The 23073-nt window shown below is 44.5% G+C and overlaps 1 protein-coding gene across 1 annotated transcript; it reads left to right on the top strand.

Moving 5' to 3' along the window:
- The first annotated feature begins 1490 nt into the window (after nt 1-1490).
- On the top strand, nt 1491-21997 carry SLCO4A1 (solute carrier organic anion transporter family member 4A1). Its single transcript, XM_065414902.1, has 11 exons — nt 1491-2283; nt 4226-4316; nt 7106-7227; nt 8362-8473; nt 14580-14734; nt 15583-15778; nt 16396-16561; nt 17938-18107; nt 18583-18647; nt 19459-19607; nt 21848-21997. The coding sequence occupies exons 1-11, from the start codon at nt 1491-1493 to the stop codon at nt 21995-21997; spliced, it is 2169 nt and encodes a 722-aa protein (XP_065270974.1).
- The last annotated feature ends 1076 nt before the right edge of the window (nt 21998-23073 follow it).

The following is a 23073-nucleotide window of genomic DNA, read 5'->3' as shown; positions in this document are numbered from 1 at the left end:
GGATGCTGCAGAACAGGCAGAGTGTCCTTCGCCTCCGCAGGCTCTGCCCCAACTGTGCTGCAAGGCCGGCCTTTTATACTTCCAGCCACGCCCCGGTGCTTCTGGCGAGAGGGGTGGGGTGATCTAGGCTCCGCCCTCCAAGGGAAGTGTAATGGTCCCTCGCTCTCAAATTCGGAGGGAGGCCACTCAGTCTCACTACACCCCCCCTTCATAGGCCTATGGCAGCATATTTGGCCCCGCCGCCCCTCCATCATGATGGAGAAGTGGCCAGGTCAAATTTGAGTGAGTGGCATTGCGACCTGGTGCACGGGGTCACAGTGCCACTCAAATCTGCCGCCCTAAGCAGCTGCCTAGTTTGGCTATAGCTAGAGCGTCTCCCTGATTGCAACTGCTTAAGCCACTGTACTGAGGATATCTGCTATCGTCCCCTTTCTGCCAGTTCTAGTATAATACCTGTTCACTTTAACCATTAGCGGGACACCTGGGGCTAGTGCTTATATGGCCTAGCAACTGAAGCACCTTTAACACTTGCCTCTAAGTCATGGTACACCTGGTGCACTGCCTTAGAGGTCTGGCATACCACAGCACTGAGCAGCTGTAATACTTGCACCTTGGTGAGGGGGGTTGGATTGTTATGGCTGGTCCACCTGTCAGGTTTTGCATCATAACGAGTATTATTTATTATCTCTATTATCGTAGTGCCTAGGGACTCTATGATAGGCTCTGGGCCCTATTGTCGTCGGTCCTGTACAGATGAGTAACAAGGAGGACAGTCTCTGACCCAAGGAGCACGCCACCTACATGGCAGACAGGACAAAACAGGAGGACAAAACAGATAAATAGGCTGGGCATGGTCTGAGTTTGGTTCTATACATTGCAGCATCTGTGCTGAACATTTTCAGAATGACTAGCAGCTGCATTCTGCCCTCAGAGTCCATGGAAGTTGCACATGTGTATCTGAGAAGAGAATTTGTCCCAATATCCCCTGGCATGAGACACACTGAGATACACTTTCAGCATAAACTGTTGTAGTAATAAGGTAAGAGGGAGACATTGCTGCTGAATTAACATAGAATCCCCTTGCTTTTGTAAGAATGTTATGTTGCCTGTGACTATCATTTAATGTACAGTGGGTTTTCTGATTCCTTTTTCAAGGTGACTGCACATTTCAGTCCATTGGCAGGATTAGGCTTTGGGTAAATCTGAAGTCCTCACTGCAGCTTGAGTGTTTGCTAAACTTGGAGGGAGAATTGGTTCAGAAATGAAGGTTTGGTACAGAAATCAGTGAGAATGGTGAACTGCTTGACGTCATGTTTGCTAACTTCTTCTGATGTTCTTGTCACAGAATGAAGTGGTCCAGAACCTGACATTCACCCTCTGCCTGCTTACAACTGGCCACAAATTGCAATACACTGGGAGCCAAATCGTCTCTGCACCGTGTAAAAGATCCTCAGCCAGAAACAGCCAAACAAGCCTTTGGTTGCCCATTGATGGAAATGTCTTATAATTCGACAGGAGAAAATGAATTCAATTCCCCCCAGAATTTAACTGTACCCAGCGCATCCAGTCCAGTTGAGAACAGCGTAAAGGAGCCTTGTACCACACCACTGAGCAATGATACTTTATATTCCAACACAAACAGCCCTTCAGATTCTTGTGTGAAACCTCTCTGCGATGCAGCATCCGAAAAGAAAAGCCAGTGCAACGAAGGAGTTAAATATGTCTCCTCCGAAGGTGTCAAGTGTGGGTGGGGGGCTTTCACGCCTGCTTGTTTACAGTTCTTCAACACACCTAAGGGCGTCTTGTTATTCCTCTGTGTGGCTTCTTTTTTGCAAGGGATGATAGTGAATGGCTTCATTAATACAGTCATCACCTCAATAGAACGGCGCTTTGACCTGCACAGCTACCAGAGTGGACTGATTGCAAGCTCTTATGACATAGCAGCATGTGGCTGCTTGACGTTTGTCAGTTACTTTGGGGGCAATGGGCATAAACCGCGGTGGCTGGGATGGGGAGTGCTCATTATGGGAGTCGGCTCCCTTGTCTTTGCATTGCCCCACTTCACCACTAGCCAGTATGAAGTACACCTGCCAAAAGAGAACGGCATGTGCTCTTCCAACCAGAGCATGCCATGTGCGGAAAGCATCTCGATCCTCTCAAACTACAGATTTGTCTTCATGCTCGGGCAGTTCCTGCATGGTATTGGAGCGACACCACTCTACACTCTTGGAGTGACCTATTTAGATGAAAATGTCAAGTCTAATTATTCCCCTGTGTATATTGGTAAGTCAAGTAGCCTACTGAGGAAGAGCCTTCTGTTCTCTTCAGTCATGTTGGCTGAAGAGAAATCAAATGCATCTGTGCTGGCCCGGAATGTAAAGTGCTGGAGGAGCTCACCAGGGGTAATCCAAGTAATTTGTTCCAAATATCAGAAGAGATGAAAATAGGAGAGGGGAAGCAACAGGCTGGAAGATTTTGAGTTTTCCCTCCAGTTATTTACAGGCAAGAAGAATGTTGTGAGTTGCCTGAATATTACAGCAACTATATGCATTAATTTAAATCTCCAGGTTCATCCTCCCGCCCCCCCCCTCCCCACCCCCATATATATCTGAACATTGCAGAGCTCTGACATCTGACCAAGTATATGAATTACAGGTCTGACCTCAGCTTCTTCACTTAGAACACAATCCACTGGTTCTTTGTCCTTCCCCAAAGCATGCGATAATATCCTCAAGATCGCATTTCTCCTTTTAGTGCTACAGCATGAGAAGGGCATTGATAATAATAAAGATCCTCTTCTATGCAAGGCTAATCATATGGCAACGGCAAAAGACCTCTAATATAAATTGGTGTGATAGGGAACATGTTCACTAAGGGCCTAATCTGGAGTCAATTGAAAGACTCCAGTTGACTTCAGTTGGCTTTGGATAGACCTGTGGGCCTGAGCTGTAATACCGGAGGGCTGTGGAGATAGAGGAAGAAACCACAAGGGTCTGTTCAGGTCAGTGGTCCATGTCACTGTTCTGATGGCAGTGATGGGTAGAGCAAAACATAGGCTCCAATCATGCAGTCACTACCACGCAAGTTGCTGGCCATGGTCAGTAGTGAGACAACAGGAGTATTCCCAGTAGCAAGCATTATGCCCAGTAGTCCGTGCTAACAGGATCAAGCCCTTGACTGGTAAATAATAAAAAAAGTTGACTCCAAATTACATAGTAGTTTTTCTGCTGAAACCAATTTAGGCTCCCATCTGACAAACACATGCACGTGCATTGCCTTCAAGGGTACTTGGACTAGTCCCAAATACATGATTGTCCATCTGCCTATGTCACAACCATGGGAGGAATAAATGGAAAAGGTGTGACTTGGACTATACGCCCATGCAAGTCCGTACGAATCCAGGTCTGCGTGCTTGCTTCCTCCTTTGCTGGAGCATGTGGGGAGGGAGGGTCAGGAAGGAGGCAGAGTCACAGCTCATCCCTCTACTTACGGAGACAGTGTGAGGAGTGTCATGATTTGCTGCTGGTAAAGACGTGCAGGTGTTAGTCTTTAAGGTGCCACCAGACTCCTTGTTGTTTCAGGAAATTACTGTCTTCCCTGATGAAAGAAGCAGGGGGTGGATCTGGTTATTCTTTTTACCACCCATAGAGCTTGTATTTAATAACAACCAATATATTTTCATCTAAATGTTACCTGGCACCGCTGTGAGAACCTGCTCTAAACTACAGCCAGCCAGGCTCTTCTGCCCCCTACAGTCCAGAATCCCGCCTTGCAAAATGAAGGAGGATCTTTGCGGGCTGCAGTCCATAGCCTCCACAGCACTGACCGTTACCCCACAGCGGAAGGGAGCTGAGACACCAGAGCTGTGTGTGTGAGTCCAGAGCTGTAACTACCCATTTTAGCGCCCAGGGTGAGCAAGCGTATTTGCTGCCATTTTTTTTTCAGCATTTGTCCGGTCCATTTTTCTGCCCCTGCGGTTTTACACCCAGGGCAGCTGTCCTGCTCACCTCACCGTGGTTACGGTCCTGTGTGAGGCACACTTCCTTCCAGAGCTGCACTTGAGACCATGGCACTTTCATACCACTCCCTTGCCCAGGGCAGTGCCTACTGTCACCCTAGGATTTTTTGCACCGTTTCATTTGAGGGCTAGCTTAAAGGAAGAGCAGAGTCAGGGCTTTCAGTAAAATGCAAAGGATTCTGTAACATTGATTGTTTTCTTTTTCAGCTATTTTCTACACTGCTGCAATTCTTGGGCCCGCAGCAGGTTATCTGGTAGGAGGAATGTTTCTAAATATTTATACTCATATAGGCAAACAGTAAGTTGGTAAAAATAATCTTGTTCCTTTTCCTTTATGCTGTGCAGTTCCTTTAAAAAAAAATGAAATGAAACCTTTAGCAACTTAAATGGAAAACTATCCATAGTCTTCAAAGGGGTTTTGTCCAGCAGTGAATTTGTAAGTGGGCTGTGTGTGGATATGAAACCAGAAAGATGGGTTTTCATTAATGGAAAAGAATGACTCACAAGCCTTATTTTTCTAAATCCATCAGCTTTGTGGTTTGTCATGTGCTGGAGCTGAGCTGTGGTGAGCAAGAGGATTTCTTGAATGAGTTCCCCTGTGTATGCAGCATGTCACCTTTTCCAGTATGCCTCACAATGATTCTGCAGTGCCACCTAGTCACTCTTTGGTTTACTGGGGGGAGTTTCTTTTTCATTTGCAGCAAATGAATGATCCTTGCAAAAGTGTTTTAAGCCTGGCCTGTCATTTTGCTGTGACATTTGGTAGATTAGTGGACAGGATCATTTTGTTTTGTTGTTTCTTTTGGCAACGAGCCTTGTAGCAAAAGATTGATCTGCTATTGAACGCAGGCCTGGGTGACAAAAATAGAAATGAAAATGGAACCCGGAACGGATGAGTGCTCAGAGATAAATACAGTGTTAAACAACTCTGTTTTCAGGCTCATTGTCATGAATGATCTGTTATAGTTGCCAATAGGGCTGTGGGTCTGAAAGGAAGAATGGTCCAGTGGTTAGGGTGCTGGCCTAGAACTTGGGAAACCTGGATTCAATTGCCTGCTCTGCCATGGCCTTCCTGTGTGACCTTGGGCAAGTCACTTAGTCTCTTTGTGCCTCAGTTTCCCACCCGTGGAATGAAGATGATAGTACTCCCCTATCTGACAGGGGTGTGGTCAGGATAAAGACATTAAAGATTATAAAGTGCTGAGATTAGGGTGACCAGATGTCTCAATATTATCGGGACCATCCCAATATTAGGGGCTTTGTCTTATATAGGAAACTATACCCCCCCAAAGTGTCCTGATTTTTCACACTTGCTATCTGGTCACCCTAGCTGAGGTACTACAGTAGCAGGGGCCATATAGGTACCAATAACAAATTGTGTTGGCCAAGATGGTGGGGTGGCTTACAGTAGCAAGCTCACATTTGAGCATTAGCGTAGGTAGCCAGGTGTAAAAATATCTTGGTTATTCATTCAGAAGCCTGCTTGTATGCACAAATCGTAGGGGCACCACATCAGAGCCCTGGTTGCAATGGTTTCAGCACCTCCATCTCCCAGTTTTGCACCCAAAAGAAGCAGCCAGATTTTCAGCAGAGCTCAGCTCCCATTTCGGCATCTAAATGAAACAGGCAGATTTTCAGAAGTGCTCCCAGCAGCGCTTGTTGCCAAAGTGGTGGGGTCTCCATAGGTCTCAATGGGACCTGTAGAGTGCTGGGCACGTTTGGAATTCAGCTCGTTTTGCTCAGCTGCCGAGACAAGAGCTGGGCTCTCTTGCAAATCCGACCTCAAATGCTGAGCACTTTTGAGTTCGTCTGATGTTATATTCTCAGCTACGTTTTGTGCTGTTTCCACACACATTGATCAGATTTCAGCTCTTTGGTTACATACAGAAAGGGGTGGAAAATGCTGCAGTACTTCACTTCCCCTTTGATTCCAATCATGAAACCCAAGCACTAAATTTACTCTGCTGCTCTCTCATGTGATAAGACACACCGCTGACAAACCACGTAGGTGTTTGGAACATCTGAGCTTGGAGCAGCTTTGAAGCGGCAGCCCCAGGGGTTGTGTCGCCGATGGAACTCACCTGTGCCAGCCTTTGAATTTGCCTTTAGTTCAGAAGGATTATTTGTGCAGTTTATTTGCGAATAAAGAGCCCTTTGGCAGAGCTTCCATTGCACAGTTAGATGAGGGTTCTGAATACTCAGGCTTGTTCAGCCTTTTGTACTGGGTTTTGTTATGATTGACTTACAGGAGAATGCCAAGGGCTGACAGTACTTTTCACACTGCTATTGAGCACTGACTCCAGGCTGGGAACACCCAGCCACATGTCGTTTTCCTTGCCACAGTCCTTCCTCAGCCGTACAGGAGAATGTGGGGGATAAAGCCCTGTAATTCCCCTGCTGAGCCTTGGCCAGATTGTTATTGCAGGGACAGCAGGGGCTACTCAGCTGCTGGCAGCGAATGAGTAAGAAGCGCCGGGAGTGGGAGGAGCCCTAGTTCTGTTCCCCCCCACAGAGTAGCTGTCTGGGCACATGGAGGAGAGAAAGCTGTTCTGGGAAAAGGAGGGAAATATTGTATTCCAAGTTCCCCAGAGGAAGGAAAGCAGGGTGGAGCTGTGACTCTCTGGGTCTGCCCCTGGGACAGCACAGCTCCACACAGCCCCTTACCCAAGGCAGGCTGTAAAGTTAAAATGTAGCCCATAGTGAGGTTTTAATAGTAAAGATAAGTCTTCTCTAGATCCTTACAGCACAGAGCCCCCTTGGACAGTGGTTTTATTTTTCAGTAAGAAGTAAAATCCAAGGACTAAAAACTGCTCTCAGATGCACCAGTATAAATCTGCTATCTCCATTGCCGCCAGGGGAATTTCTTCAGATTTATACTAGTGTCAGGAAGAGCAGAATTTGGCTCCCAAGTTTTCAGTTTGTCATGTGCACAAAATATACTTGGGGGCAGATTGCCCTCCGCCTTGTGCCAGTTTTACTTTGTTGACTTCACCTGCTACTCCTGATCCATGCCAGTGTTAGGGTGAAGAAGCCTCTAATGTTCCGTCCCAGTTAGGTAACTGCCTTCCCCCCTTTGTTCTTTTACAGAATGGATCTAACCCCAGATAATACTCTCTGGGTTGGGGCCTGGTGGATAGGATTCCTGGGTGCTGGAGCTGCTGCCCTTCTCACTGCCATTCCCATTCTGGGTTACCCTCGCCAGCTGCCAGGTATATGAAGAATGAAATCCTGAATAACTTCGGGTAGAACACTTGGGGATCTTCTTAATGGAGGACGGCTGCCGTGACTCATTAGCCTGTGTTTCAGTGAAGCTATTGCCTGAGCCTTGCTGCTGCTGTGATACAAACCTTGTTTCTCATTTCAGTGTCACAGATTTGATAAATCTATGGATGAGGCCATGCAAATTGGCTGCTTTAGGTTGGAGCGGAAAGAACTTAATCATTAGATGTTAATTACTCCAGTGGGGCAGAACCCTGTTTCTTTGTTTTGTTACTAGTAGCCTGCTATTTATGCTGTCCTTTATGCCACTAACACTTGCATTCAGGCAGTTATCCTCAGCTTGCATGCTATACATCTCTGCCTATACACGGGGAAGGAACAGGATACAATTTCACACATGTATTTTGTTCCCCATTAAGGTCTTTTGTTTGCTTCTCTGTCCTCCCCTCCATCTCTGTCTTTTGTCTTTTGTTCTCATTTGCTGAACATTTGAGATAATGTGACATTTTCTGCCTGTCCCGCAGATGTGCATAATACTTTGATTGTCATTAACGCCTACGGGCTGACTCCTCCTATTTTGAGATATGCCTGACTAAATGTTGCCCTTCTGGATGAATGCCAATGAATGAGGAAACAATAGGCTGGGGAAAAAGTTCTTGTATTTTAAAGTGTAATTTATACATTGATTTCACACCTTCCATTTCACAGCCACCTGTCTTCCCAGTGTTTCCTTGTCTTTCTCTGTTCCGCCCCTTTATGCTTCTTATGAACGAGTAGAGAGAAAGTGGGATAAATGTGAGACAAAGGAATTGGAGAGAGGGAGGGCTTCAAAGGAATAAATTGGAGTCAAGCACCCAACTCCCATTAACTTTCAAAGCTGCTCTTCGTTGGGCTGGTTGGGAAGTGGTAAAACGTTTGCACAAAAGTGTCCAATGGAAAAAATTTTGCAGGAAAAAAAATCCTCTTTTACGTTGAAACATTTTTGTTGAGCATTTTCTGACTAGCTGAGTCATATTAGCATCAGGTTTATACTACGGTGCTTTTTTCCCTCATGAATTTGCTACTTGTGTTGCACATAAACCCTCCTCTCATATAGTCTCTATTTCCTACATCAATGTTTTCAGGATCCCAGCGCTACATCATCATGAGAGTCTCTGAGGCTCATCAGCTGAAAGATGGGAGCCAAGAAATGGCATCGGATCCCGCCTTTGGGAAAACAGTTAAAGACCTTCCACGGTGAGTACCTTTGCGTGTGCATGACATTCAGAGAGCTCTTACCAAAATTAGGGAAATGGCCCCAATTTCATCTGGCTTTCTACAATAATAATTGAAATACTTTGCAATACCTGGGGCTTGATCCTGTAGGATGCTACTGAAATCAGTTTGCGTTGATGACACTCCGCATCTTCCAAGATCAAGCCAATCGTCCCCAAAGCACTTTACAAACATTAATACTATAATGCTCCTGTACAGATAGGTATCATCAACCCCATTTTACAGATTCAATGGTAGAGCCAGGAATAAATCTAGGAACTTTAGTCACCAAATGCAGCTCCATAGTTGACATGGGGACAGTTTACATTCCTGGAACTGTTTGTGTTTCAGCCTTTGAAATAAAACCCAGTTCAATGATGGTCCAGTGCATACAGCATCACAGTGTGTTACAGCAAGTGTTACCTGTAAGATTGTTTTCATAAGCACAATTTTGTGCCCACAGAGACCCACATACCATCCGGGATATGTGACAAGGTGGGTTTTACAGCAGGTGGCTTAATACCAATCACCACTGTAGGCTAAACCAGTGTTTCTCAACGACCGGTACGTGGACCGACACTGGTCCCTGAGATCTCCCTGACACAGTTTAGGAAGGAGCAAGCTGGTCCCCGGTACCAAAAAGTTTGAGAAACACTGATCTAAACTACATGCACAGGCACTATCTTTTGATTCTTCCCCTTAAATTGGTATTATTGCTTTATAAACTGCTCACTCTGCATCACTGCTCACTTGTTTATTGTCCAGTGTTTCCTCATCTTTGTCTTCTCTGAGCTTTTCTTATTTTCCTCTTATTTTAGTCCCATGTTGGCTTCCTCATATGTCCCTATAATGTTCATCTTTGTTTCCTTTTCTTGCTCATAGCAAGTCTAATACAGTATCTCTGTTTCAAATCTGCTTCCTGTTGTCCTAGTTTTATCTCGGTTTCCTTTCTGTTTTATTCCATTTCCTTTCTCCTCTGTCAATCAGCTTCTTTGTGTTTTTCCCTCTGTTCTCTCCTTATGCAAAGTAGCCGTGGCAGAGTGCAGGACCAGGACTAGGACCAGTCGTCAGCTCTCTGTGTAGGCACACACACAGGTTATGTCTATACTATGGCCTAGGGGTGTAATTCCCCTGCTTGTGTACACATATACTCGCACTAGCTCTCATCAAGCTAGTGTGACTATAAAGAGCAGTGTGGCCAAGGTAGCATGGGTAGCAGCAGTGGAGGCAGGGCTGAGCTGTGCCTCATCTGCTACTTCCCATGTTACCGCAGCTACACTGCTATTTATAGTCACAGTAGCTTGATGAGAGAATCACACCCTTAGCTCATAGTGTAAATGTAGCCACACACACACAAAATCCAGTTTAATTGGAAATTGTTTTCTGGAAATGTAAAGCAGGAAATGTCAATGAACAATTGACCTAAATAAGATACAGGTAACATCTTATTACTGAGAGTCAGAATTTCTCTGTGCTGTTTTCAGTTAGCATTTAGCTGGAGGAGTGTGGGAGACAGAAAGGGCCATGATACCAATTGGCAATGTTTGGGAGTTACTGAATGATGCTATTGCACGTAACGTTTGAAGTTCTGTTTTGAAACAGAGATGCACAGGAGAATTTACCTCATACAATAGCCAACTTTGATTGACTCTAAGCAACTATTCACACAGGGCAACACCAAAGCAGTTCACCAGGGGTTAAGTATGTTTTGTGAAGAATATTGCATTGAACTGATTTCCACCTTGTTATTAAATGAAATTCTTGACCGAGTGCCATTTTTGGAGGTCATGACTCGCCACACGGAAATTAAATTCAAAAACTGCATTTAAATAATGTTAAGGGAGCTGTATCTAAACTTCAGTGCTTCACACTCCACAGGCCTCACCGAAACAAAACTCTGATTGACCTCAGGGGAGCTTTGCCTGAGTGAGGGCTGCAGGATCAGTTCATTGGCCTTGAACATTCCTTAATGTGCCTAGTCCCTGGAGAACACATGGCAAATAATTAGAGGTGGGCAAACCAGATCATATAAAGTAAGAGCCAGTCTAGACCTGAATGTATTTTTATGCATCTTAAAAAATGAGTCAGTTGTCCCTTTTATTAAAAAAAATAAACCCAACTGTACATGCTTCTGTGTTTTCTGGTTTGCTTTGAGAGAAGAGGAAATGCCCTAAAGGGAAGTTGTTTTAGAGGAATGGATCACATCTGTAAATGAGGCAGCTTTGGATGAATGGGCTGATGTATCAGTTACAAGGGCAAAAGGCAGCTTAATTTTATAGGAGCACTGTTCCAGTTTTATGTTAATTAGGGGTGGGACTCTGGCACATTTACTCATGTTCTATAGAGTAAGAGGATTCCATTAAGATATGTGGAATTACCTGTAGAATAAGGTTCCACTCAGTGAGGTCCAAGTAGCCTGATTCTGCTCCTGAGAAAGCATGTACTGCTTAATACATGATGCTATTCTCGCAGCCAGCAACAACCAAGAATGAAGCCAATAGGATGAAACAGTCGATCAGTGAATTGCGGCTTGATTCCTGGTTCAGAAAGGCTTGATAAAAGTAGCATTTTTTTTCTACTTCCCTCTGCCGATTTCTGTCGCATATTCCACTTTGGTAGTGCACATGAAAAAGTCCACTGGTGTCAATCCAATAGAGATTTAAACAGAATATACAAGAGACACGCTTGATAAATAGTTTGCTGGGGCTGATCAGAAAAGGGGAGTTTTATACAAAGTTGATAAACATCTGTTTTATGAGGCTTGCTCATTGGTATATCAGGCATGCACAATGCACTGATCTCCAAAACAAAGAGCTGAGATCAATATTACATTCCTGCCTTTTGGATTACCTGCGGGGAGGAAGCGTTGGTTTGCATCACAACTTTAACACTGTTTTAGCTTTGGAAAGGGAGGAAGTTCATTGCGTTTCATTTAGTGCTTTTTAACAATAATCCTTTCAAAAGATGAAAAAGTCCCCATGCCACATGCACTAAGATGATGTAAACATAAGTGTAGAGTTTTTAAGTAGCATGTTATTGACTTATTAAAATGTTAGTAGACTGTGAATGCTATGACAACCCATTGTCCCTATTCTGCACAGGTGAGTAGATCCTGCTCGTGGTCTCAGTGAAGTCAACAGGACTATTTGCATGAGTAAGGGCTACCCATATGGGTAAGCGTTGCGGGATCAGACTTTAATATATAGCAGGCCTTATCCCTGGGAAATGGTGAGTTTCCTCAGCAGCTCCCAGTGAATTCAAGAACTGAGGACATCCAGGACTTCTCAGGAGTTGTGCAGCAGCTGCCCTGGATCGAAACCCATTAATATTTTGTATTGGGCACTACCTCTCAGGATCAGTCCCTACATTTGTTAGCAATAGAAGATAGGGTAGATCCTCCGATGGTGTCACTGGAACTACCTTGATTTACACCAGTTGAGGATCTGACGCATACACCTTCACTCTGCAGGCAAAAATGGCTCTCCTGTGATGGAATAACTACTGTCCTACTGTTCTATTTTCTCTTGAGCGTAGAAGATAGGAGCTATCACACAATATACACAATCAGCCATACGTTTTCTAGTCAAGAGATTAGGCATTACGCTTCCAAATAAAATGCAGTCATGCAGATTAATTTCTTTCATGTTACAGTTAAGGGAAATGATTGGGGGGGAAAAAGAAAAGGTCATCCCTGGAAGAATATTCAAGGAATTAAAGGTTTCAGAGTAGCAGCCGTGTTAGTCTGTATCCGCAAAAATAACAGGAGTACTTGTGGCACCTTAGAGACTAACAAATTTATTAGAGCATAAGCTTATGCTCTAATAAATTTGTTAGTCTCTAAGGTGCCACAAGTACTCCTGTTATTTTCAAGGAATTAAACTGATTCTAACAGTTGGAGAGAACGGTTGCAATAGGGTCCTATGAAATTACATTATAGGAATTTACCATTTTTCTTTCTTTCTTTTCTTTCTTGGTTGTTTGGGCGTAAAGAAGTCATATACAGCACAGTGGTAGTCACTCATAAATATCTAAATGCCCAAAATGTGTGATGCAGAGACCCCCGCATTAGAACAGGCCAGAAAACAGAACTTCCCTCCCACTGAAAATGTTTCAATTTGTTAGGGGGGAAAAAAATCTCAATTCAGGGTGAAAAGTGAATAATTTGAAATGTTTCATGGGATGAAAAATTCCATTTCAGGAGAATCAAAATGGAGGCTGACCAACTCCCTGGTGCCCAACTCCACAGGCAGCCAGCTTTCCGAGGAGTAGGTAGCATGGAGTGGCTGCTGCTCAGAGAACCAGAGCAGACAGCCCTGGGAAGCAGCTGCCCCGGGAGTTCAGAAGCGCCAGGAGGCAGCTGCCTGGGAAACATACGGAGGCTGGCCCACCTACCTGCCTGCCTGGTTTCCATCGAAAGTTTTGACGGAATCAATACACTCCCACATTTTGATTTCATCTAATCAGCATTTTCCAGCAGAAAAGAGTTCCATCCCAAATGTTTTGGCCAGCTCTACTTATGTGACATCTAGTTTCATGGCAGTAGTTTTGCCCCCATTCCACATTCTCTCCAAAGCAATAAGCAACTGTCAAGTGATTTTGACATAAAACACACACGCACATCATCTGTCTGTATGGAGAGCTCTGATGAGTCCATCACTCACTGTCATTCCAGAGATAACCAGTATGTTCCAAATTGCTTTTGGCAGGACTTTTCATTACACATAACAGCCTCAGAGGGGAGCAATTGGAGTAGGCTAATAGAGTTACATGACAGAATTTCAAGCCAGTTAACAAAAGAAATCCCAGCAAAGCAGTGTAGATTTCCTAATTCAATATCCCAGGAGAACTGAGACTATCAAGCAAGCCTGGGGCTTTTTCTGTATCCAACAGAAGGATCACTGCTGAATCATCTTTCTGCATAAATATGGCACATGGCAAATTGTCTGGAATGTCTGCTTTCCCCTAATAAATTCCAGTTATTTGCTAAACATACTAGTTAAACTTAAATTGTGACCCACTTTGTCTGGCCTGTGGTGATTGCTGCTTTACAGTAGGATGATAAGGTCTTTATGAAAGTACTTAGAGCAGGAAATAACTTATTAGGTTTGTGTTGTAGAATAGTAAATGTGTGACACACAGGAGTGCTGGTATGAGACACAGCTTTATTTCCTGACCCCAGTCACCTGGTCCGGATCAGGGTTACAAAGATTAAGATCACTGCTTACTGGTATAATTCCCATAAACTGTAATGAGAATTGAGTGTATTCAGCAGCTAGCAGAATCAGGATCTAACAGGGTATTTATTGATATGTTGTCCTTCAATTCTGACCCAATTCTGAAAGGTGCTGAGCACCCTCAGATTTTATTGCCCTGAATGGGAATTGAGGACACTCAACACCTTGCAGACACAAGCCCCGAATTTTCAAAACTCACCATCTAAATTGCACCCACAGAATTTGTGATTTCACCATTTGTGTCTGCAAGACCCACATTATTTTGTACCTATGATGTCAATGACTGCATATGCGACACCCATTGTGCATATGCAGGTCCCTGTTTACTTATGTAAATATCAGCTATGTGGGCACAACAGATGCATTCGCAAAGTCTGCAGGTGCAATCCAGGTATTCAATTTGGAAAATCATCATTCTACATGAATAGGCAAGTGGAAAAAATATTGAGAAACCCCTACAACATGGATCAAGCTCAGTGGACAAACTCACAATTTTCCACTTCCAAGGGAGGAGACTGCTGACAGGGGATGCTACCCAACAATGTTCATCCAATAGTCCCCACCCTGAGTAGGTGGAGAGGGAGTGGTCAGAGAGGGGTGCTGCTCCTTGGCGCCATGGCTGAATCAGCATGAGGAGAGAAGCATGCTGCATTTTTAAAGAGCTGCATCAACTATTTCCTTTCTTTTTTCTTCCAATGAAAGGTGGGGCAGCTGGGTACCACCCTTATGCAAGGATGAGCCTAAAGACCCCCTCTAGCCCTTTAGATTCAAAGAGACAATAACAAAGTAAAACTGCACCACCCAATGCAATTGCATCATATTTGTCTTTTCTGTATGCCTCTTGGACTCGACAGATCATTATTGCTGCTTCTGAAGAACCCTACCTTCATCTTCCTCTGTTTAGCTGGAGCAACTGAAGCCACGCTCATTGCGGGAATGTCTACTTTTGGACCCAAGTTCCTTGAGTCACAGTATAGTTTAAGTGCCTCTGAAGCTGCTACCTTGTTTGGTAAGAAAAGAGATTTTCAATAATGTCCATGTAAAAATACTAAACTCTCATGATCAAGGAGATGATCTCTTTTATCACAGAGTCAAATGCAATACTGACACTATGCGGTAATTACACTGTGTGTATCATGTAAAATGTGGCTGCAGTCTTAGATATAAATGGCTCTTTCCGACCCAGCAGACCTGCACCGTGTGTGTAGTCAGTGTTATATCTACTAACTTTAGTGGGAAATGTTTTTCCAACTTTTACACCAGTTGGTCCTGCCAAACTAGCACAGAGTGAGCTGGGGTTTGTTGCTTTTTGTGCACCATCAAGAGAACTGTCAATAGTGGTATCTAAGTATTTACTCAAGTGCAAATGAGGAGAGCATGTGAGCTGCAGAACCTGTATTACTGGTAACATACAGCTGGAAAGAACCCAGCTTCACTCTCAGACCCCAGGCTGAGTTTGCAAGCCAGCCAATTAGAAAAAAATATATATGTATATATATATATATATACACATACACACATAGGTTAATACCTTTAAATTGGAAAACTGAGCAAATTTTATCTGAATTCAGTGGGATACAATAAACATGCTATTCTTGGAGAGTCATTTTTCAGGGCAGAACTGCACTATATGCAGAAAATATTTCCTTATTTTCTCAGATTTTCCCAGAGCTGCTACTGAAGGCAGAAGGTATCTTTTCTTTTCTTTTCTTTTCAAGTCCTATAAATTCCTATCAAGAAACAAGCATAGGCCAGTGGCACAGAAGGAGTTACAATTGTGCCAACTCTGTAGTGTATTTATTCAGACAAATAGAAACTCCCTTCCTGATATTTATAGGCTTGGTTTTTTCCCCCTAGGTTATCTTGTTGTGCCAGCGGGGGGAGGAGGCACATTCCTGGGAGGATTCATCGTGAATAAGTTTAAGCTTCGCTGTTCCAGAATCATCAAGTTGTGTTTACTTTGCACAGTGACAAGTCTCCTGGCTGTTTTCATATTTTTCATTCATTGCCCTAACATGCCTATGGCGGGAGTAACGCAGATGTACGACCGAAGGTAATAATAATGATCACAGTTCCCGTCAGTCGTGTGTTGTGATGGTACAGAAACACAAGGATAAACCTGAGTAATCAACACTGAGATTAATATTAATGCACTACAGAATAATGTCGCTGCATGGTTGCAAAGCCAACCTTATAGGCATGTTCCAAGTGTATGACTACACACAGCCTAGCACCTTCCAGCATCCCACTACCTTAGCATCCCCTCTCACACACCCCTGTGCCCTCCTTCTCCTCTTATGTCTCATCTACACTTGGGGGGGGGGGTTTGATCTAAGTTACGCAACTTCAGCTATGTGAATAAAGTAGCTGAAATCGAGGTACTTAGATCTACTCACCGCAGTGTCTTCACTGCGGTGAGTCGACTGCTGCCGCTCCCCCGTCAACTCCGCCTGCGCCTCTCGCTCCGGAGGTGGAGTACTGGAGTCGACAGGAGAGCGCTTGGCGGTCAATTTATCACGTCTAGGCTAGACGCAATAAATCGATCCCCGCTGGATCGATCGCTGCCCATCGATCCAGCGGGTAATGTAAACAAGCCCTTATTCCACCCCACCCAGCCCTGGAAGACATGGTTAAAGGAACATCTGCTGACTAATCCACTGTTTCCTTTAGCATCTTACTGGAAAGCAGCCTAAACCTGACAGCAGCGTGCAACACCGAATGTGACTGTCTAAGGGAGATCTACAGTCCAGTCTGTGGAAGTGATGACATCATGTATTACTCTGCCTGCTATGCAGGGTGCAAAAAAAAAACATCAATCCTCGATAGTGGCAAGACGGTATGGTTTGAAGAACCCAGGTGTTAGCAAAGAACATTAGTTAGCACATCCGCCTTCATACATTCTGGCCAGCCTTGATGAAGTTACATTAAGTTTATTCAGGTTTTGAGTTTTGCTTTAAAGCTGATATAAACTGTAGAAGGACCCCCTGTGAATACATAGCATTCGTGAGCGTTGGGCACCAACTGAGATGCAAGTACTCTGGTTATGCTTCTCTGCTCTGCACTGACCTAGTCCTGCTGTTCCATTTTGGAGTTTGAAGTTCCAAATGTTCTTACTTAGGGGTCTAGACTCCCTGCAATGGGTCAGATTCTGCTCTCAGCTGCACTGAGGTAAATCCTGCATAACTCATAGATTCATAGATTTTACGGCCAGAAGGGACCACCATGATCATCTAGTCTGACCTCCTGCACATCGCAGGCCACAGAACCTCCCCCACCCATGCGTGTAATAGACCCCCAACCTCTGGCTGAGTTACTGAAGCTCTCACATCATGATTTAAAGAACAGAGACTCCACCATTTACTCTAGTTCAAACCCACCTGTGCCCCGTGCTCCCTCGCTGCAGAGGAAGGCTAAACCCCCCCAGGGTGTCTGCCAATCTGACTTGGGGGAAATTCCTTCCTGACCCCAAATATGGTAATCAGTTAGCTCCTGAACATGTTGGCAAGACCCACCAGCGAGACACCTGGGAAAGAATTCACTGTAGTAACTCAGAACCCTCTCCATCTGGTGTCCCATCTCCAGAGGTTGGAGATATTTGCTACTAGCAGTTGCAGATGGACCACATGCTACTGTAGGCAGTCTCATCATACCATCCCCTCCATACATTTATCAAGCTCAGTCTTGAAACCAGTTAAGTTTTTTGCCCCCACTGGTCCCCTTGGAAGACTGTGCCAGAACTTCATTCCTCTGATGGTCAGAAATCTTCATCTCATTTCAAGCCTATATTTGTTGATAACTGAACTGAGCTCTGAATTTACACGGGTAGAACTGGGAACTGAATTTGTCCCATTGTGTGCACATAATTCCCATTCTCAGAGCAAAGTTTGTCCCATTGTGTGCTCTTAATCCCCTGTTAGTATTTTGTGCACATAGGGGACAGTGTGTGTGAGGGTGTTCACGCTATGCAATAACTAATGTTTCCAGAGTTCAGAGCAGTCTTGTGAAGTTCATTGCCACCCGACCTGATATCTGCACTGGAAACTGGCATAAGGCCAAATTCTTGGCCCTGCTGTGGTTGCCTTATTCTGCTCCAGGAGCAAAACCCAGCTGTAAAAACAGCTGATCTGACCATGTGCAATTCTAGTTATGGCCCAAATGATGCCTATAGAAACGCTGTCTCTTTGGGAAATTGATGAGGTGTTTGTTTCCCAGGTTTACTATGAATGTAGCTGTGTCCTGGAGAATGATCCCAGTGGTTCTGCCCAAGCGATTCCAGGGAAATGCACTTCCTCCTGTGAGAGAACTGTCCTGCTGCTTTTCATGTTTTTTGTGATTTTCTTTACATTCCTATGCAGTATTCCGGCGCTGACCGCAACTCTACGGTAAGCAGCGGAACCTTCTCTTTACCGTACAAAGCCCCCGTTTCAGCAGGAAGTAATTGAATGCAAACGTTTTCATTTTATGCTAGCAATTGTGATACAGGGCCTGATGAAAATAGCCCAGTTTTCAGGGTGTTGAAGATATCGAGCGCGATTCTCCATTCAGTCCAGTTGTGAGCACAATCTGAGCGCTTGCGCCTGTATGTAGCTCATTTGTGCCCTCAGTGAGGTAGTTAGATGTGCAAATATCCAGATTTGCCCTCACAATTCCCAAAAGCCTGGACACAAATTTTGCTGGTGCACATTATGTCCACAAAAAGGGAGAATGAGCCTCATTCTGGCTGAAAATATATCCCTTTATCATCAGAGTACACTGTTTGATGGTATTATGGGGTGTGGAGAGGCTCTTCTCTTTGGTGCTGGTGTGCTGCTACTACTTCATGTCAACATTTTAAAATTCTAACTTTGTGTACTCTAGGTGCGTCTCCGACCGACAGAGATCATTTGCACTAGGAATCCAGTGGATTGTAGTAAGAACTCTAGGTATAGTATGGAGTGAATGTGTATGTCTTTCCTATTGTATTTGTAAAACACTTATCATAGGAGTGTCCATGGGCCAAATACAGATAGTTTAAGGGCAGGGGAATGGGGATACGTGATGTTTGAGTGGAGGATGTTTTCTCTCACCTACCTACACTATTCATAAACATCCAATCCTGTTTGCATGTAATTTGCAAATAGAAAAAAAAAAGAGCTAAATTTTGCAGCTAGATTGTTCACTGTGAATAGCTCACCCAGCTCTAGAGATAACTTAATACAGAACAGCAAAGCTTCATACAATATCATTAGCTTGAGTTTAGTAAATTCAGGGCGCCAGCCAGGACACCAAAAGTTCCTGGGGGTCCTGGTGGGGATGCAATTTTGAACTCTTACCAAGTGCCATGTGCTGAAGTGAGATCTCTTGTTAACCATGTAAGCTGGCTGTTGGACGGAAAACTAAAACTCCCATAACATGTTTCCAAAGGAGTAAACAATAGCAGTGGGCAACTGCTCATTCCAAGAAGAAAATGGGCTGTGTTGTCCAAGGCCCTGGATAACTACATCAGTCATTGCTGAGTTCATAGGCTGGGATTTTCAAAGGAGCTGATGGGCATTAGTCACCCAACTCAGTAGGGTTTGGGTGCCTAACTCCTTTAGGCTCTTTTGGAAATTCCAGCCATACAGGTTGCAGTGTTAGCTTACTCAGTCACTGTACCTGCAAAACCTGACACAGTGTTTCGAAAGTGCTTTGGGCTACCTTGAGGATGATAGATAGAAGTTATATCAACTGATGTTCCATTCTGTCTTCATGCAGGAGCCATTCCCGGTCCTATTGCCTTTGGCTCAATGATTGATCTATCATGTCTGGTGTGGCAGGACCAATGTGGAGAACAAGGTTCTTGCTACGTTTACCAGAACTCCGCCATGAGCCGATACACTCTGGTTGCTGGAATTGTCTACAAGGTGATGCCCAGTTACTATTTCACTTTCACATCTCCTAGCCTGTGCTTTTTGCTGATGACTGGTTAGATGAGCAGCGCCAACTGTGGCAGAATTTTGGAAACCTCTGTTATGCTGTTCTGATCACAGCATGAATCCTATCTTCACGCAACTTTGGTGTGAAAACACAGCAAAGTGTTTGTCACTACATGCAAATATTCCATTTATGATTCACAATTTAACAACTCTCTGGGTACCATCATTCTCCTGACTTCATATTATTTTCCAAGCTAAATGTTTTTCCTCTAAAATTTTAGGGGGAAGACTCCACAAAACCCACATTTTATTAAAATCACTCACTCTAGAAGTGGAGTTGAGTATATAAATGCAGTCTGTTAGCTAGTGTGTCTCAGGTCACTCTGCTCATGCTATAAAGAAGAGTAAATAGCCATTCTCTGATCACTGCTCGAAAATGTCAAGAGGGTGAATGTTTCAGTATTTATGAGCAGAAAGCATTGTTTTAGCTCTGTCCAAATTGGCACCTAGCTTGCAGGTCACAATAGGAATCAGCAGCTGTGGTGAGAAGGTATGTGTATAGCAATGCTAGTATACATGGCAAAATACTATAGGTCAGATCCTCAGCTGCTCTAAATCCATGTAGCTCAGAGCAATGTGGTTCCAGGTGTTTTAAATGGCTGGAGCATCCCTCTAAGGTCCCAGTGCACTACTGTCATGGAGTCAGGTGATCAGAGAATCTAGCCCCTGATACTTGCAGTACCTGGGCATGCAGGGTTGTACACTCCCCAATCCAGTCTTCCCCCAGCTACTCAGCAAACATACCTACTGGTGACAATGAGGCCTTCGAAGCCATGGAATTGCCCCTTGATGTATTCACAATCTCGCAAGCTGGGAACTTTAGAAGTGAATCATACATAATTGTCAAGAACAAGGTAAAGAGCAGACCTGCCCCCCCCCCAGTCCAAACAGTCCTTCATTTAAAAACAAATCCCAGCTGCAAGAAAACCAGTTTGTTTCCAAAATAATGGCACGGTTCTAGCCACAGTCCTTTTTACATACAGGGTTTGATGCTATGTGATGATAGGTCATGACTGCAAAGTTCAGCTTCAGAGCTGAACTTTCCTGAAGCTGCAGTGGTTAAAATGGAGGGTTTGGGGTCAGTCTGTTAGAAAGATGACAATGGGAGGCCATGTGTGAAGTTTATATGTGATCTTCATCATCGTCAGGGATTGTTTGATGTGGATGAATCCCCCTCCATAATGCTAATGGGTAGTCACTACCCCTTACAGCAGGCGTCGGCAACGTTCGGCACGCGGCTCGCCAGGGTAAGCACCCCGGCGGGCCGGGCCAGTTTTATTTACCTGCTGACGCGGCAGGTTCGGGCGATCGCGGCCCCCACTGGCCGTGGTTCGCCGTCCCAGGCCAATGGGGGCGGCGAGAAGCCGCGGCCAGCACATCGCTCGCCCGCGCCGCTTCTCGCCGCCCCCATTGGCCCGGGACGGCAAACCGCGGCCAGTGGGGGCCGCGATCGGCCGAACCTGCCACGTCAGCAGGTAAATAAAACTGGCCCGGCCCGCCAGGGTGCTTACCCTGGCGAGCCGCGTGCCGAACGTTGCCGACCCCTGCCCTACAGCATAGTACAGTGTCGGTCTAAAAAGTATGACCATAAATTGTGTGTGTAATGGCATGAACTTTTACTTGTAATTTGCATCATGCTAAGCACTACTCACCATGGTACCAAGAGCTTCTAAAATAAGGCTTTCGGGCCTCACCCTTATGCAGTCTTGCTTTGCTGCCTCTACATTCAAGGGAACTATGCGGATTAATTGGCTGCTCACTGAGGTTTCATGCACATTTCTAAAAAGTAGGCATGCACACCTGCTCATAATCAACTGGAGCATATTCCCAGAGCCACATACTAATATATTTTCCCAGCTAATCTCTTCCTTGTCTTTATAATCCAGCCAAATCCTCCTGCACAGCTCACCTGCATGTCAGATTGTCTTTACGACTCCCTCGGAACATGTTCAAACTCTTTGAATCTGGATCTGGGAAGCCTGGAGGGAGCTACTCAGCCGCTGTTAATTGACGTAGCTCCATTGGCACTAGCAACACCACTGTCTTCACGGTTGCTATGCTGATTTACATCAGTTGAGGATCTGGCCCTGGGTTTTTAAATAAGTTAGAGTCATGCTGGGTATTAAAAGTGGCTTTACCAGTAACAGGGGATGTCTTGATGATTACAGGTGGTTGGAACAGTCTTCTTCCTGCTGGCCTGTTTCCTTTACAAACCGCCTCCCCCCGAATCCCTACCAGGGAGCTCAGATGCATCGGAAAATGGGAACTGTGTCCTCCAGGAGAACAAATCTTCTCTCCAGACCCAAGCTGCTGACTAGCACTGTAAATACTGCAAGGGACTTTCTCAGCCTCAGAAATACCATGTCAAGATATTGTTCTATTCCTGTTTTTATGATTACTATTATTATTACTATTGCTTTACACTTTTGTGTTTCTATTTAAAGAAGGATATTTGAAGTAAGTTCTGGTTTGGCATAACATTTTCTGAATGGCAGAAGCACATGAGAGGATATGTACATTGATGCCATATGAGGATCTGTGCATTGGTGCTAGACACTGTTATTTTACTCACTGGTAGCTTTATAGCACTTCTGTAACAAACCTGAACCACACTAAAGAAGCCAGGGTACCACTGTGGGACCAAATTCTCAGCTGGTGTAAACTGTTGGATTATTAGGGGGTAGCCGTGTTAGTCTGTATCTACAAAAACAACAAGGAGTCTGGTGGCACCTTAAAGACTAACAGATTTATTTGGGCACAAGCTTTCGTGGGTAAAAACCTCACTTCTTCAGATGCATAGAGTGAAAGTTACAGATGCAGACATTATATACTGACACATGGAGAGCAGGGAGTTACTTCACAAGTGGAGAACCAGTGTTGACAGGTGGATGTCATCCACCCTGATTGAATTGGCCCTGTCAACACTGGTTCTCCACTTGCGAAGTAACTCCCTGCTCTCCATGTGTCAGTATATAATGCCTGCATCTGTAACTTTCACTCTATGCATCTGAAGACGTGAGGTTTTTACCCACGAAAGCTTATGCCCAAATAAATCTGTTAGTCTTTAAGGTGCCACCAGACTCCTTGTTGTTTTTGTTGGATTATTTGTGGTCCTTGAGCTATTGTGCTGTTTGACACAGAAACACATAAGATATGGATCTATGCAATGTTTTGTTTGTTCTGCTCTGTAAAGACATTGTTTTTAAGTACGCAGAAAAATCAGAACTAATTTAATTTTTCTTAGACTGCTAGTTTAAAGAGAAACCTAACATAGCAACAGACTTTATTGTATGAAGCTAATGAAAAGATCACCCAGATTCTCAGCTGATGTAACTAGACATAGCTCTGTTGATTTCAGTGGAGCTACGCTGATTTGCACCAGATGATGATCTGA

The sequence above is a fragment of the Emys orbicularis genome, chromosome 12 (assembly GCF_028017835.1).
Source record: "Emys orbicularis isolate rEmyOrb1 chromosome 12, rEmyOrb1.hap1, whole genome shotgun sequence".
Classification (NCBI taxonomy): domain Eukaryota; kingdom Metazoa; phylum Chordata; order Testudines; family Emydidae; genus Emys; species Emys orbicularis.
The sequence above is the reverse complement of the archived record's forward strand: the minus strand, read 5'-3'. Positions and strand labels throughout refer to the sequence as shown.

What these genes read in the sequence shown, in the direction of transcription:
- SLCO4A1 (XM_065414902.1), top strand. Translation starts at nt 1,491, where the DNA reads ATGGAAATGTCTTATAATTCGACAGGAGAAAATGAATTCAATTCCCCC. An exon ending in TTACCCTCGCCAGCTGCCAG is followed by an intron (nt 7,228 to 8,361) that starts GTATATGAAGAA and finishes CAATGTTTTCAG; the next exon opens with GATCCCAGCGCTACATCATC. An exon ending in TGAAGCTGCTACCTTGTTTG is followed by an intron (nt 14,735 to 15,582) that starts GTAAGAAAAGAG and finishes TTTTCCCCCTAG; the next exon opens with GTTATCTTGTTGTGCCAGCG.